This window comes from Equus przewalskii, chromosome 10 (genome assembly GCF_037783145.1).
Source record: "Equus przewalskii isolate Varuska chromosome 10, EquPr2, whole genome shotgun sequence".
NCBI lineage: Eukaryota > Metazoa > Chordata > Mammalia > Perissodactyla > Equidae > Equus > Equus przewalskii.
Window position 1 is genome coordinate 17,067,769 of NC_091840.1, and position 13,973 is coordinate 17,081,741.

General features: G+C 40.3%; 1 protein-coding gene across 1 annotated transcript in view; it reads right to left on the minus strand.

Moving 5' to 3' along the window:
- EFCAB3 (EF-hand calcium binding domain 3) overlaps positions 1–13,973 on the minus strand; it is a 494,329-nt gene that overhangs the window by 377,873 nt on the left and 102,483 nt on the right. Inside the window, exons 26-27 of the mRNA XM_070561747.1 lie at positions 4,740–4,811; positions 1,692–1,835 (exon numbers count right to left, since the gene is read on the minus strand). Of these exons, the coding sequence (XP_070417848.1) occupies positions 1,692–1,835; positions 4,740–4,811 (216 nt within the window). The remainder of the gene's footprint in view (positions 1–1,691; positions 1,836–4,739; positions 4,812–13,973) is intronic.

The following is a 13,973-nucleotide window of genomic DNA, read 5'->3' on the forward strand; positions in this document are numbered from 1 at the left end:
CATCAGTTGTACAGGCTAAATTCAGTCTTTCCTCCTGTGTTTCTCCTTTACTCTCACACTATCACACTCACAACACTTCTGACACCAGACGCTTGCGGGGTTTTCCCACAGCAAGCAATTCTCTGCCACGTCAGCTGGGTGTCCTACCATTTTAACTCAATTCCGACACTATCTACCTGGAGATAGTATCAGATCCCACAGGTTAAGGGCTCAGTCCCACAAGACTGCCCCCTCCCCATTTCAAATGCCAATTGCAAGTAGCACGTCCCCAGGTTACCCACAACTTCTGTCCAACTTAGCTACAAACTGGGGGTCCGCATGACCTCTCCCCCTTGGATTCAATTATTTGCTAGAACAGCTCACAGAACTCTAGGAAACACTTACTTATGTTTACCAGTTTATTAAAGGACAGGATAAAGGATACAGATGAACAGTCAGATGAAGAGATACATAGGGCAAGGTCTGGCAGGGTCCCAAGCAAGACTTCCTCAGATAGGTATGATCAGTTATTCACTCCATTTCCAGCCCCTCTCCCCTCTTGGGAGAACTGGGGGTGGGGTTGAAAATGTCAAGCTTCTAATCATGGGTTAGTCTTTCTAGTGACCAGCCCCCAACCAAGAGACAGCCAGGAGCCCACCTAGGGTTGCCTCATTAGAACATTGCCAAGATGCTCCTAGGAATTTACAAAGGTTTTAGGTGCTCTGTGCCAGGAAGGGGGATGAAGATCAAATACATATTTCTTATTATAAATCACAATATCAAGCTGTCCTCTTGATACAGTCAGCAGCACATCAGCCTCATAAATCACAATATCTCATCACTGTTTCCTTGGCAATTACTCAAAAACTGCCAAGTAACAGTGCACATTCACTGAACATTTATCTCCTATACTGTTATATACACTTTTGTTGTTTATATCTTGCCTCACCAACTAGACCAAAAGTTTCCTGAATATGAATATTTCATATTTATTTGATCACATATTACATAATATCTTACATATAATAGGCACTCGAGATCAGGTCTGCCACATAGAGCCAAGCAGGCCACGCACTGCACAACACCAAGGGATGCTGTTTACAAAGATGACAATGTGCCCCAGAAGTTGTGCTGTGCAGTGGCCCCAGTCAATATGATTGGTGAAGCAACACCAAAACCCATTCAATAATGTAAAAAAGAAATACTTTGAGGAACTGATTTTAAATTAATTTTAAAAACATATAATAATTAGCAAAATTTGAAATTTATATGCTGTTTTCTCTGAAAGCTCTTAGGATTCACATTCAATCAACCTTGTGCCATAAATATCTCATGCAGAGGGATGAAGGTCCTCCTTAGTCTCTTCCTGGCTAAAAGCAGTTTCACTTTAGCACGACCTTCTCAGAGAATTCCACCACCTTCCCTAATTTACACAGTAGATGCTAAAAACATACAAACAAACAAATATACCCAGATAGAATCAACACAGGATACTACGTGGGGCTAGAAAGGCTGAAAAAATCTTAATAATCTTATTCAAAGATTTTTCTATCAAGATAAATTTATGATCTCAGTAGACTTGCTTTGTTATTTTTTCCATTGGGATAACAAAGAGAAAATTGTTGGGGAGTGATGAATGGAGGATAGGGAAGGGGAATAAAAAAATTATTGTCACTTTATTCAGAAAACCAACTTATAGTTATTATATATACCATCAACATCAAGTGTTTTTTCCAACATCTGGTGTTCTTCAGGCTTTAAACAAACATTGAGGTCATCAAAAGCATCTTTCAAGTCATTCACCTGAATTCTGCTGCAGCTCGTCACGTTGACAGTATTGAGGGCAGCACGTGCATCTGAAAGCAAACAGGGATTCTGTAAGTCACTTAATATCCTTTGGAAATAATTTTGTATTTTCTAAACTTCTGAAGAATAATGTACCTAAAATTCTAGACTATTGTTCAAATGTATATCTCAATTAACATTACCTCTATGATTCCAAAATTAATAAATAAGTCAAAAATTCCTTTATTCCAAGCATTTCCTTGAGATGACCAGTTTTGTTTCAATATAAAAAAATTAAGTTGACTGAGTTTTTTTATTTAACTAAACAATCAATTTTTAAAAATTAAAATACAGCCATTATTGCATCTCCTCAGGGAAATCTTTAATTTTTTATCAGTGAGAGAGATTTCAAGGCTTATCTCTGTTTACATGAAACTGCCCAAATTTCAGAGTACAAAAATATTAGTCCTGAATTTTTTTCTACTTACATATTTTTCTGCTCTGTTCATTTTTTGCTTATTTCTCATAAATTTTTACTCTCTTATTATTAAAAGTTTCCCCCAAGTGTGGGAGTATTAAGGTTTCCAGGAATATACTGTGCCTAAAAGTAGAAATGGCCTTTATTTTTTAACCTAAAAGATACCTATTTACAAAGGTCAAATGCCACAAAATCTGTAGATGAAATGTAAACTGAAGAGCTTCAAGGTTACAGAGAATAGATGTAAGGGTTTTTCTATGAAGCAAATAAAAATGCTAGAGGTTCTTTCAAACTGAAGCACTCTGCATTCCTCCCAGGTCTTATCTAAACTTCTAGGAGTTTTCTCCCCTAAATGAGGTCCTTAGGATTAGAGCCATGCCTCTAACTGCTTTATCAATGAGTTATAGAAATCATCATATACTCAAGGTCACTCTTTGGGTCATAATCTCTAGTTTATCTACGAGAAGGTAGGGATATTTTTTTAAAAGGAGGCAAAGTGGGGCGAGCCTGGTGGGGCAGTGGTTAAGTTTGTATGTTCTGCTTCAGCAGCCCAGGGTTCACTGGTTCAGATGCCAGGTGCGGACCTACACACTGCTTGTCAAGCCATGCTGTAGCAGGCGTCCTACATACAAAGTAGAGGAGGAAAGGCACAAATGTTAGCTCAGGGCCAGTCTTCCTCAGCAAAAAGAGGAGGATTGGTGGCAGATGTTAGTTCAGGGCTAATCTTCCTCAAAAAAACAAAAAAAAAAAAGGAGGCAAAGTACAGATACACAAAAGAGTTGCAGAATTAACTTATTAGATAAGACATTTTCCAACAAATATTAGTTCACGAGCCCTTCAATTTCTCCGATAAATCCCAGCAGGCTTTTTTTTAGAAATTTACAAACTGATTCTAAAATTCTATGGCAATGTAAAAGATCTAGAATAGTCAAAACTTTTTAAAGTAGAAGAAAGTTGGAGAACTAATACTACCTAATTGATTCCAACGTTTATTATAAAGCTATAGTAATCAGACAATGTGGTATTAATATAAAGATAGACAAAAGATCATTGGAACAGACTAAAGAATCCAGGAAGATACATATATATATATATATATACCAACACACACACACACACACACATATATATATATACACAAGATTTTCTACAAAAGTACAAAGGCAATTCAGCGGAGAAAGTAGTCTTTTCAACAATGGTGCTGGACCAAATAGATATCCATGTGCAAAAAAAAAGGAACTTTAATCCACACTTTACTCCATATACAGAGATTAACTCAAAAGGGATCATATGCCTAAAATGTAAAAACAAAAACCATAAAACTTTTAGAAGAAAACATACAATAAAACCTTTGGAACCTCAGATGAGGCAGATTTCATACCAATGATGCCAAAAGCACAACCCATAAAAGAAAAAAACTATTAACTGGACTTTGTCAAAATTAAAGTTAATGCTCTTCTAAAGACACTGCTAAGAAAATGAAGAGACATGCAAAAGATGCAGAGAAAATACTTGCTAAGTATATATCTAATAAATAACTTGTATCCAGAATATATACAGAAATAAAAAAACAACTCAACTTAAAAAATGGGCAAAAGATCTGAACATTTTGCCAAGGAAGATATACAGATGGCATATAAGCACAATGAGAAGATGCTCAACATCATTAATCACTAAAGAAATAGAAACTAAACCCCAACGAGATACCACTATACACTTATTAGAATGATTAAAACTAAAAAGACTGACAATGCCCAGTAGTAGCAAGAATTTGGAGGAGCTAGAACTCTCATACACTGCTGGAGGAAATGTAAAATGGCATAACCACTTTGAAAAACAGTTTGGCAGTTTCTTAAAAAATTAAACACACATCTACCATATGAGCCAGCCAATGCTTGGTAATTACCCAAGAGAAATGAAAGTATATGTCCATACATCGACGTTTACAGAAATGTTCATAGCAGCTTTCTAATAGCCCCAAATTGGAAACAACTTAATGCATATGACCAGGTAAGTAAATAAACTGGGGTAAATCTATACAATGGAGTAGTATTCAGTAATAAACAAAAATAAACTACTGATATATGCTACAACATGAATGAATCTTAAAATAATTATGCTGAGTGAAAGAATCCAGCAAAAAAAGAGCACATGTATTTATATAAAATTCTGGATAACGCAAACAAATCTATACTGATGGACAGTATATCAGTGGTTGCCTGGGGATGAGGAGAAGGAGAATGGGGAAAGGCAGGAGAGATTACAAAGGGGAATGAGGAGGCTTTGGAGTGAGGGATGTGTTCGTAATCTTGATGTGATAATAGTCTCATAGGTGTTTGTGCATGTCAAAACTTACCAAATTGTGCACTTTAGCTATAAAAATATACAACTTTTTGTATATCATTTATACTTCATAACACTGTTTAAAAATAATGATGATGACAAAAGACAGTGTAAACTATGACAAATACCTAAAATGAAATATTGATTGACCCACCTTCAAATTCAGGAGCTGGCTTACTTGTGTTCAAAGTCTCCAAAATTTGTTTGAGACTTACTTCACTAGTTTCTAAAAAGTAAAGTACAACGATTATGAAATGGCAAAGTGTTAATGCTAATAATCATTAAATAACCACAATAGGGAGTGGGGGATGGGCAAAATTTGTAATTTCTTAAAATTAGCTGGATAAAAACCAGTTAATTTAAAAGAGTTTTACCCAGAAACTGTTCCCTCAAAACAAGAAAAAAAAATTTGAATTACATTAATTTATTTGGCTTTAATAATTAAATTTGATGTATATATTTTATAGATTTGATGCCAGATAAACAGAGAGCACCTCTTAAAAATATTTCCATAAGAAAAAAATACGAATTTTAATTAGTTCTCAATACGCCTATGATCTCATTATATTTCTAAGAACTAGTTTATCCAAAATATATGTATATACAATAGATATCCCAAGCACACAGTAAAACTAGGACTTCATTAAACTCAACATAGTTTATTCTTTCAAAAAAGATTCACTATCGATAGATGTTTCATTCAGAATCTCCTGGAATGTCTTGTTGCTTAATGGAATTCCAGTACTTAAGAGTTCAGAGTTCAGCTTATTTACATGCATCCTATCATTTCTGATCTTATCAAGAGTTGTAATCGCTTTAAATAAATCTGTAAATACATGAAGAATAGAGAACAGATAATGAAGTTGAGGTAAAACCCTTTTTAAGACTTAACACCCTAGCCTGCAGAGAGCTAGGTGTATTATAGAAGGAATTCTGAGTTAAAGGACTTTTAAAATATATCAACGGACTTTGTTTTTAGAAGTCAATTAAACAATAAACAAAATTTAACATACCCTTAGACAGGCAAAAGTTGAAAAAAATTTCTGTAAAAGTCTACTTTGCATTCATTAACTATTTCCCCTCAAAGCTGTTTCTACTACATGCTCCAGACTTTCACAGACTACAAAGCATTTCAAGAACAGTTAGATTGTAGCTCTTAGAATGAGGTCAAGTAAGAAGAAAAAAATTTTGTAACTATGTATGATGACGAATGTTAACTAGACTTATTGTGGTGATCATTTCACAATATACACATATATCAAATGATTATGTTGTTCACCTAAACTAATATAATGTTGTATGTCAGTTATATCTCAATTTACAAAAGGAAAATTATAATATGAGACTATATTGATATCAGACAAAATATACTTTAACGAAAAGTTTTATTGACAACAAAGAGTCAATCCACAATGGGAGAAAAATTCAGTTTTAATCCTAGGAAGATACAACAATTTTAAATTTGTACCTAATAATAAAGCCTGAAAATATATAAAGCAAAAAATTGACAGAACTACAAGGAGAAATAAACTAATACATTATTGATGCGGATCAAGGCTGCCCCAGGGAGAGAAGCCCAGGGCGTCCTGGCCTACATGTTGATCTATATGAACTGATTTATATCTAAAGTTATACGCCCACACAATAACCAGACTCCACCTACACTGATACCATTTTTTTTTTTTTAAGATTTTATTTTTTCCCTTTTTCTCCCCAAAGCCCCCCGGTACATAGTTGTATATTCTTCATTGCGGGTCCTTCTAGTTGTGGCATGTGGGACGCTGCCTCAGTGTGGTCTGACGAGCAGTGCCATGTCCGCGCCCAGGATTCGAACTGACGAAACACTGGGCCGCCTGCAGCAGAGCGCGTGAACTTAACCACTCGGCCACGGGGCCAGCCCCTACACTGATACCATTTTAATGACTTTTTACATCATCTTTCCTTTGTCTGGTAAAAATAAGTCACATACCCATGCCTTATAAATTTAGCCCTAACCCTCAACACACTGCAGCTCTTCACTGCCCACGGGTCCTGTCCCGATGCTGCAGCTCTTCACTGCCCACGGGTCCTGTCGCCATGCTATTCTCTGAATAAAAGGAGCACTACTACCAGACCTTGAGAGTCCAAGAAATCTCTCTTTTGACTCCTCGGTTCACCGAGCCCGCATCACTTCTTCCGGTAGCCCGTACGGAGATCTTGCTTCACCGGCTTATGAGCTTAAGTTTTGGTAAGTGCACTTTTCTACCTTGTGCCTATCTCTTTTTCAAGGATGGATCTAAATTCACTTCTTTGGGAACTTTCTCAGACAGCTGTCTGAATCCAAGTTTGCTGCCCATGGCTACTCTATGGGCCAAATCATGGCATTCAGCCTGAAGAGAATCAGTACCTTAAGCCTGAGGGTGATGAAGAATGAATTAATCCATTCCTTCCTAGTCCTATGTCTGATATGTAAATTTTACATTGGCACAGGTCAACCACTTAAGTCATTAGGACGGTCGCCAATCTCCAAGACTCCCATGGCAGATTTCTTTTCCTAAGGCTGGATTGGGATCCTTCCCTATGGTTCCTGACCACACTCCAAACTGCAGAAAAGTCCCAGTTGGGACTCCAGTTCAAGGAAAGTACCAAACTCTAACCTTTGGTTGACTATGGGAACCCCTTCTGGGGAGAATGGCTCCAGGATGCAATTGGGTAAAATGTCCCCCAGACCGGCAGAAAATTCTTCACTGTTTTTCTCTATTCTTTTATCTCTGGGACCATTCACCAGGCACCTACTACTGCCAGCCATAAAAGGGAAGGTATCCAAGGGATGCAATGCAGGCGGACACCCCCATCACCCCTTACTATAGGAACCCCACAGGAAGAACAACAGGTAGGATGCGGCCCCAGGTTCGGGGATTTTCAAGGTAACGGGCCCTTTTCTTTCATCTCTCTTGAAGTCACAGTGGCCATCTTGGTCTCCTTTGAGCTCTGCAACCAAGAAACAAAGAAATCTTTAAAGAGTCAGAGCCTCCACCCCTGGGAGCCCCCGCTCTGGTTTCTGGGCCTGATCACCCTGACAACCCAAAGTGGGGTGCCCTCTCTTGGCAGTTGACTCATTGAGTATTTTATGCGCCTACTGAGTCAGTTACGAGGATAGGAGACCTAGGATTTATTCTGTGAACTGTCCTGCTGGGGTTGTGCGCCCTGGCACAGGAACTGTCGTGTGACCCTTATCTTGACAACCCTCCAGAAGAGGCCATGAGGGCGAGGCCTGATCTCTTCTTTTCCTTTCTTTGTCTCATTCGTCACTTCCTCTGGTGTCACCAAGTCGAGGTTAAGTTCAGGCTGGACCTGAGCAGAACCTGGACCTTCTGCAAAATTGAAAACTTGAAACCCTTTTGCCAGGGACTTAACTCTCAACCCCAGTGCTAGGAGCCCCAGGACCCAGCCTGCTCCAGGCCTTTGCCTCCTATTTCCCTGGCTCACCTGTGCTGGCCCAGGGACTAAGTGCCTGGGCTGAGCAGGACTTGACTAAATCTTATAACTATATTGATGCCGGCAGTCAGGCTCTGCACCCTTCTCCAGGCCACTGTCAGTCGGGCACTGGCTTTACTGCCATGGGGAATGCCCCAAGCATCCCTGGAGACTCACCTCTGGGGTGCATTCTAACCTAATTGGAAACATTTTCTATTGGATGGGTTATGCCCCAGAAACTCCATCTTGGAGAAAATTTGAGTGATTTCTCTGTGCCTTTATGATGTACTTGGACAGGTAGATCAACCTATAATGTCATTTGAGTTACAACCCAGTTTCTAGGAAGTCAAGAGGAACTGTCCTTAGGAAATCCTTGTAAGGCTGGAAAAGCAGCTCTAGAGGCGGTTCAGGTTCCATCCATTTCCCTTATCTCAAAGAGCCTGCAAATCCTCTGGGGACTATCTAGCCCATTACTAATTCCTAAGACTGAAGGAAAAAAAGAAGCAAAAAGGAAAAAACAGCCATAAGCGTGCCCTTGCCAAAAACTCTAGCATTTTGAATGTCTCCCCCACAAATATTAGTAAGAAGGCTCAAAACAAAATTCGGATTCATAACTGGTGAGCTTTGTATTACTGTACCTGATTCATGGCAGAAATTTTTAAAATAATAGCTGTGGAGACTCTGTGTATGTGTGTCTATACATAGCCAGTCAATTTTGACAAACTCCAGAGGAAATAACTCAGGGAACATGAAAACCCTGCCCTTTTTCAAGGGAGATTAGCTGAAGCTATCTGAAAATACACTAATCTAGACCCTACTTCTCTGGAAGGGATGACTATTCTAAACATGCACTTCATTAGTCAATCTGCCCCAGACATACGCTGAAAATTGGCTAAATTAGCCTTGAGTCCTCAAACACCTGTACAGAGACTTGTGGAGGTTGCTACTCAAGAGTTCAATGATCAGGACTTGATTCTTAAACAGGATAAGGACAGAAGGGCAAAATTACAGAGTAAGGTATAGGCTCACATTTTAGCAGCCGCCATTGCAGCTATGCCACAGAAACAGGTTAACCAGGGGCCCAAGTCTCAAACTACCAATCCCGGAGGCCCAGGTAAGTCCCCTTGTTACCGTTGCCATCAACTTGGACACTGGAGCAAACAGTGCCCAAGAAAGGATCTTCCTCCTGGGCCTTGTCCTCTCTGCAACTGAGAGGGACATTGGAAGCATGACTGTCCTCGCCTCCATGGTGAGGAGGGGCCAAGAACACACTTCCCTGCCTGGAGATATGATCCTGAAGATTCTGCCTGAAGGGCTGAGGCCAGTCTGGCTCCCATCCTCATCGAACAGACTGAGCCCCGGGTTACTCTGGATGTGGAAGGTAAGCAAATCAATTTTCTTATTGACACAGGAGCCATATACTCTGTACTTGTTTGCCACTCTGGCCTAAGTCATAAGTCCCATTAAAAAATTGTCGGAACAGAAGGAGACTCTAAGTTTTGTTATAAAACTCTTCCTTTATCTTGCCAATATTGGACTCGGAATTTTCCCATACTTTCCTAGTCCTACCGACTTGTCCTACTCCATTATTCGTACTTAATGAAGACTTAATGAAAAAATTAGGAAGCCAATTTATTCTAACACGTGAGGAGGACAGCTTGTTTGCCGCTTTCTCTCCAAACTCTGTTGTTTCCCAGATACCCTCTAATATTCCACCCCATACATGGGAAGCAGTTGATCCCCAGGTTTGGGACTGCTCCCTTCCAGGAAGAGCTCTAACAGCACAGCCAGTCTCTATTATCTTGTGGGACTCTTCTCTTGTACCCCATAAGAAGCAAATCCCTTTAAAACCAGAGGCAACTGAAGGATTACAACCTCTTATATCAAAATTCCTCAGTTACGGCCTCCTTAAATGATGTCAATCTCCCTATAATATTCCTATCTTGCCTGTAAAGAAGCCAAATGGAGATTATCGTTTGGTCCAAGACCTCCGCATAATTAATGAAGCCACTGTTCCTATCCACCCCATTTTGCCTAACCCATATACCATACTTTCCCAGGTCCCAGAAAACTCTAATTGGTTTACATTCCTGGACTTAAAGGATGCTTCCTTTTGTATTCCTCTGGATGAAACTTCCCAACCTTTACTCAACTTTGAATGGAAGTTTCCTAATAAAGCTCTTCCTATCCAGCTGACAAGGACAGTCCTCCCCTAAGGTTTTCAGGATAGTCCCTATTTGTTTGGAAGTGCCCTAGGCAAGTATCTACAGGATGTCAAACTCCCTGCTGGTGACTTAAGACAATATGTTAAGGATATTCTGATTTGTAGTCTCACAAAGGAGGATTGTGATCACAATACTGTCCTTGTCTTTAATTTCTTAGCCCAAAGGGGATATCAAGTGTCCCCACAAAATGCACAAATTTCACAACAGCAAGTGTCCTATTTGGGCCATGATTTAACCCCAGGACACTAAGCACTTTCTATAAATAGGAAAAAGACTATCCTTGAACTAGGATCACCAAAGACAAAAAGATAACTTTGCACTTTCCTGGGTATTGCAGGATTCTGTCGTTTATGGCTCCCTCAGTTTGGGGTAATAGCAAAGCCTTTATATGAAGCACTCAGAGGACCTGATACAGAACCTCTAGAATGGACACAAAAGGAAGAAAAGGCCTTTTGGTCGATTCAACAGCAATTATCTTTAGCCCCAGCCCTGGCTCTGCCTAATGTCAACAGGCCTTTTACTCTTTATGTTGTTGAAAAGTAGGGCCAGGCCCTCGGTACCCTCACTCAAAGACTAGGCCCAGAGACCTGAATTGTTGGATATTTCTCAAAAACTCTAGACTCGGTGGCTTTGGGATGGCCAGCCTGCTTAAGGGCAGTAGTAGCTACACATCTATTAGTTGAGGAGGTCTCTAAATTAACTATGGGACAACCTTCAACAGTTATGACTCCCCATCAGCTACAAGACGTGTTACAAGCTAGGGGACATCAGTGGATGACTGGAGGACGTCTAGCTAAATATCAGGCCATCCTCCTAGACACCCCTGAGGTCATCCTTAAGGTCTGTCAAACGATTAATCCAGCAGACCTTATGCCCAGTCCTGACTACCCAGTCCAGGATTTGGAGCATACCTGTTCTGAAGTCAGGAAAAGTGTACTCTAGAAGGCCTGACCTGCTGGATTGCCCTATAGATAATGTGGATGACACCTGGTTTATAGACGGCAGTAGCTTCACAGAACAGGGGCTACGCAAGGCGGGCTATGCTATAGTAAATGCCTTGCACGTCATCGAGGCACAAGCCCTTCCAGCCAATATGTCTGCCCAAAAGGCTGAACTCATCGTTCTTACCCGAGCCCGTCACCTAGCAAAGGATATGGTTATTAATATTTACACTGACTCAAAATATGCCTTCTTGGTCCTACATGCACATGGGGCCATATGGAAGGAAGGGGATTACTCAATACAAAGAACTCCCCTATCAAACACGGAACAGAGATTTTGGCTCTTTTAAACTCAGTGCTTCTTCCAAAGCAAACGGCTGTGGTCCGTTGCCAGGGACATCAGAAGGATTTATCCCTTGAGAGTAAGGGTAATAATTTTGCTGACCAGGAAGCTAAACAGGCAGCTAAACAAAGTAATCTTTTGAGCTTACTCCCTATACCCCCCACTTTAGGCCTTATTAGTCCTATCTGTACAAATCATGAAATAACCCTGGCTATATCAGATTTGGGACGAATATATTTGGCTCACTCCTACCAGTGGTCACTCAGTCAAAAGGCCTCTCTATGTTGGGAACAAACCAATCACACTGGTGTTATGTGGCCTAATAGCACCCGACCTATGAGACAAATTCCCTGTTATATGTGTTCTCATATCATAGCCTTAAAAAATATTGATTGGTTTGGGACTGACTGGGATAGACGGCCCAGCACACATTGGTTAGCCCCTAACAGCACTCAGTGGTTATGTGGCTCCAAATTATGGCCTTGGCTGCCACCTGGATGGATTGGGCAATGCACCCAAGGCTTCATCTGGATACAGGGTAGAACTACATTTATTATATCTCCTCCTGCTAACCTACCCAACCTACAATGATGCAGGACCCATTCTGTCTTCCACTGGTATGATCACCTTGCCTCAATCTTCCTTCCCCAACTAGGAATCAAAAGTGTCATCTGGCACATGGAAACCTTAAAGAAATTTCCTATTCGATATGAGTCACCAAATTAAATCCATGTACAAATCTACCCTATCCCTAAATGATTGGTTGGACTCCTGGTCAGGTCCAGGTCTCTGGATTACTATCAAAGCTTTATTCATTGGGTTAATTGTATTGCTTGTATTTCTTATTATAATTTCTTGTCTATTTCGTTGTTTGTCTTCCACATGTCAAAAAAGTTTCGCCTCCTGGACCACTTCTCGTCAAATGATTCTCTCATCTCCAGGGGACTGGTATACCTGTCTTGACTCCACAGGTGCAACCTTCCGGTCCACTGAACTTCCTGCCTGTATCCCTACAGCCCCCATTTAGGGACAGCTCTATGACCTTATACAGATGGAAGTAGTTACAGAAGATTGACCATAGTCCATGTCCCCAAAGGATTTTAGGGCCAAATGGGTTGAGGGAGGATTTTATGATGTGGATCAAGGCTGCCCCAGGAAGAGAAGCCCAAGGCATCATGGCCTACATGTTGATCTATATGACCTGATTCATATTTAAAATTATATGACCACACAATAACCAGACCCCACCTGCACTGATACCATTTTAATGACTTTTTACATCATCTTTCCTTTGTCTGGTAAAAATAAGTCACATACCCATGCCTTATAAATTTAGCCCTAACCCTCAACACACTGCAGCTCTTCACTGCCCATGGGTCCTGTACCCATGCCTGAAGCTCTTCACTGCCCATGGGTCCTGTCTCCATGCTATTCTCTGAATAAAAGGAGTACTACTACCAGACCTTGAGAGTCCAAGAAATCTCTCTTTCGACTCCTCGGCTTGCCAAGCCCACATCAATTATCATTACTGATGCTTTTAACCTACCTTTCAAAAAACTACAGGACAAGAAGACAAAATATCAGTAAGGACATAGACAGTTTGAAAACATGATTGATTAATAAATGACTAAATGAACAAATATAAAAGACTATCCAACAATTGTAGAATTTCTTTCAAAAAACCACATTTTCTAAAAGTTGACCATTTGTGATCCATAAAGCAAGTTGTAATATTGTGATTTGTAATAAAAAATGAATATTTGATCTTCGACCCATTACTGGTACAGAGTTCCTAAAACCCTTGGAATTTCCTAAGTGATGAGAGCGATAAAGGTGTCTTTTGTTATGTTAATGAGGTGACTTTTGGACCCTACCTAAGGATAGGGGCTGAGTGTTAGGAGACCCCATCATGTGATTAGAGGGTTGGAACTGCAAAGTCACAATCCCTGATCTCTAGGGAGAGGAGCTGGACTGGCTGAACAAATGGTCAATGGCCAATGATTTAATCAATCATGACTACACAATCAGGCCTCCATAAAAACCCAAAATGACAGGGTTTGGAGAGCTTCTGGGTTAGTGAACATGTGGGGGTTCAGGGAGAATGGTGCACCTGCAGAGAGCATGGTTTCCTGAGTTCTGTGAGCTGCTCCAGCAAATTAATCAAACTCAAGGAGAGGGTCATGGAAACCTTGTAAGTGAGCAAAAGTGAGGCCATCTTGTTTTACTAAACGGCCCCAGGCCCTCCTCTGTGTGACAACTCGGTGCTCTGCACGTACTTTAAAAAATTCACATGCTCTCCTGATTTATGGCCTCCGCTTACGTATGTACTCTGCGATACCTTGATAAATTAAAACTTTGTCCTATGAGTTTCTCTCTAGGAACAGGCTAACCACAGGCGGGAAATACATCTACAAGGTATGCAT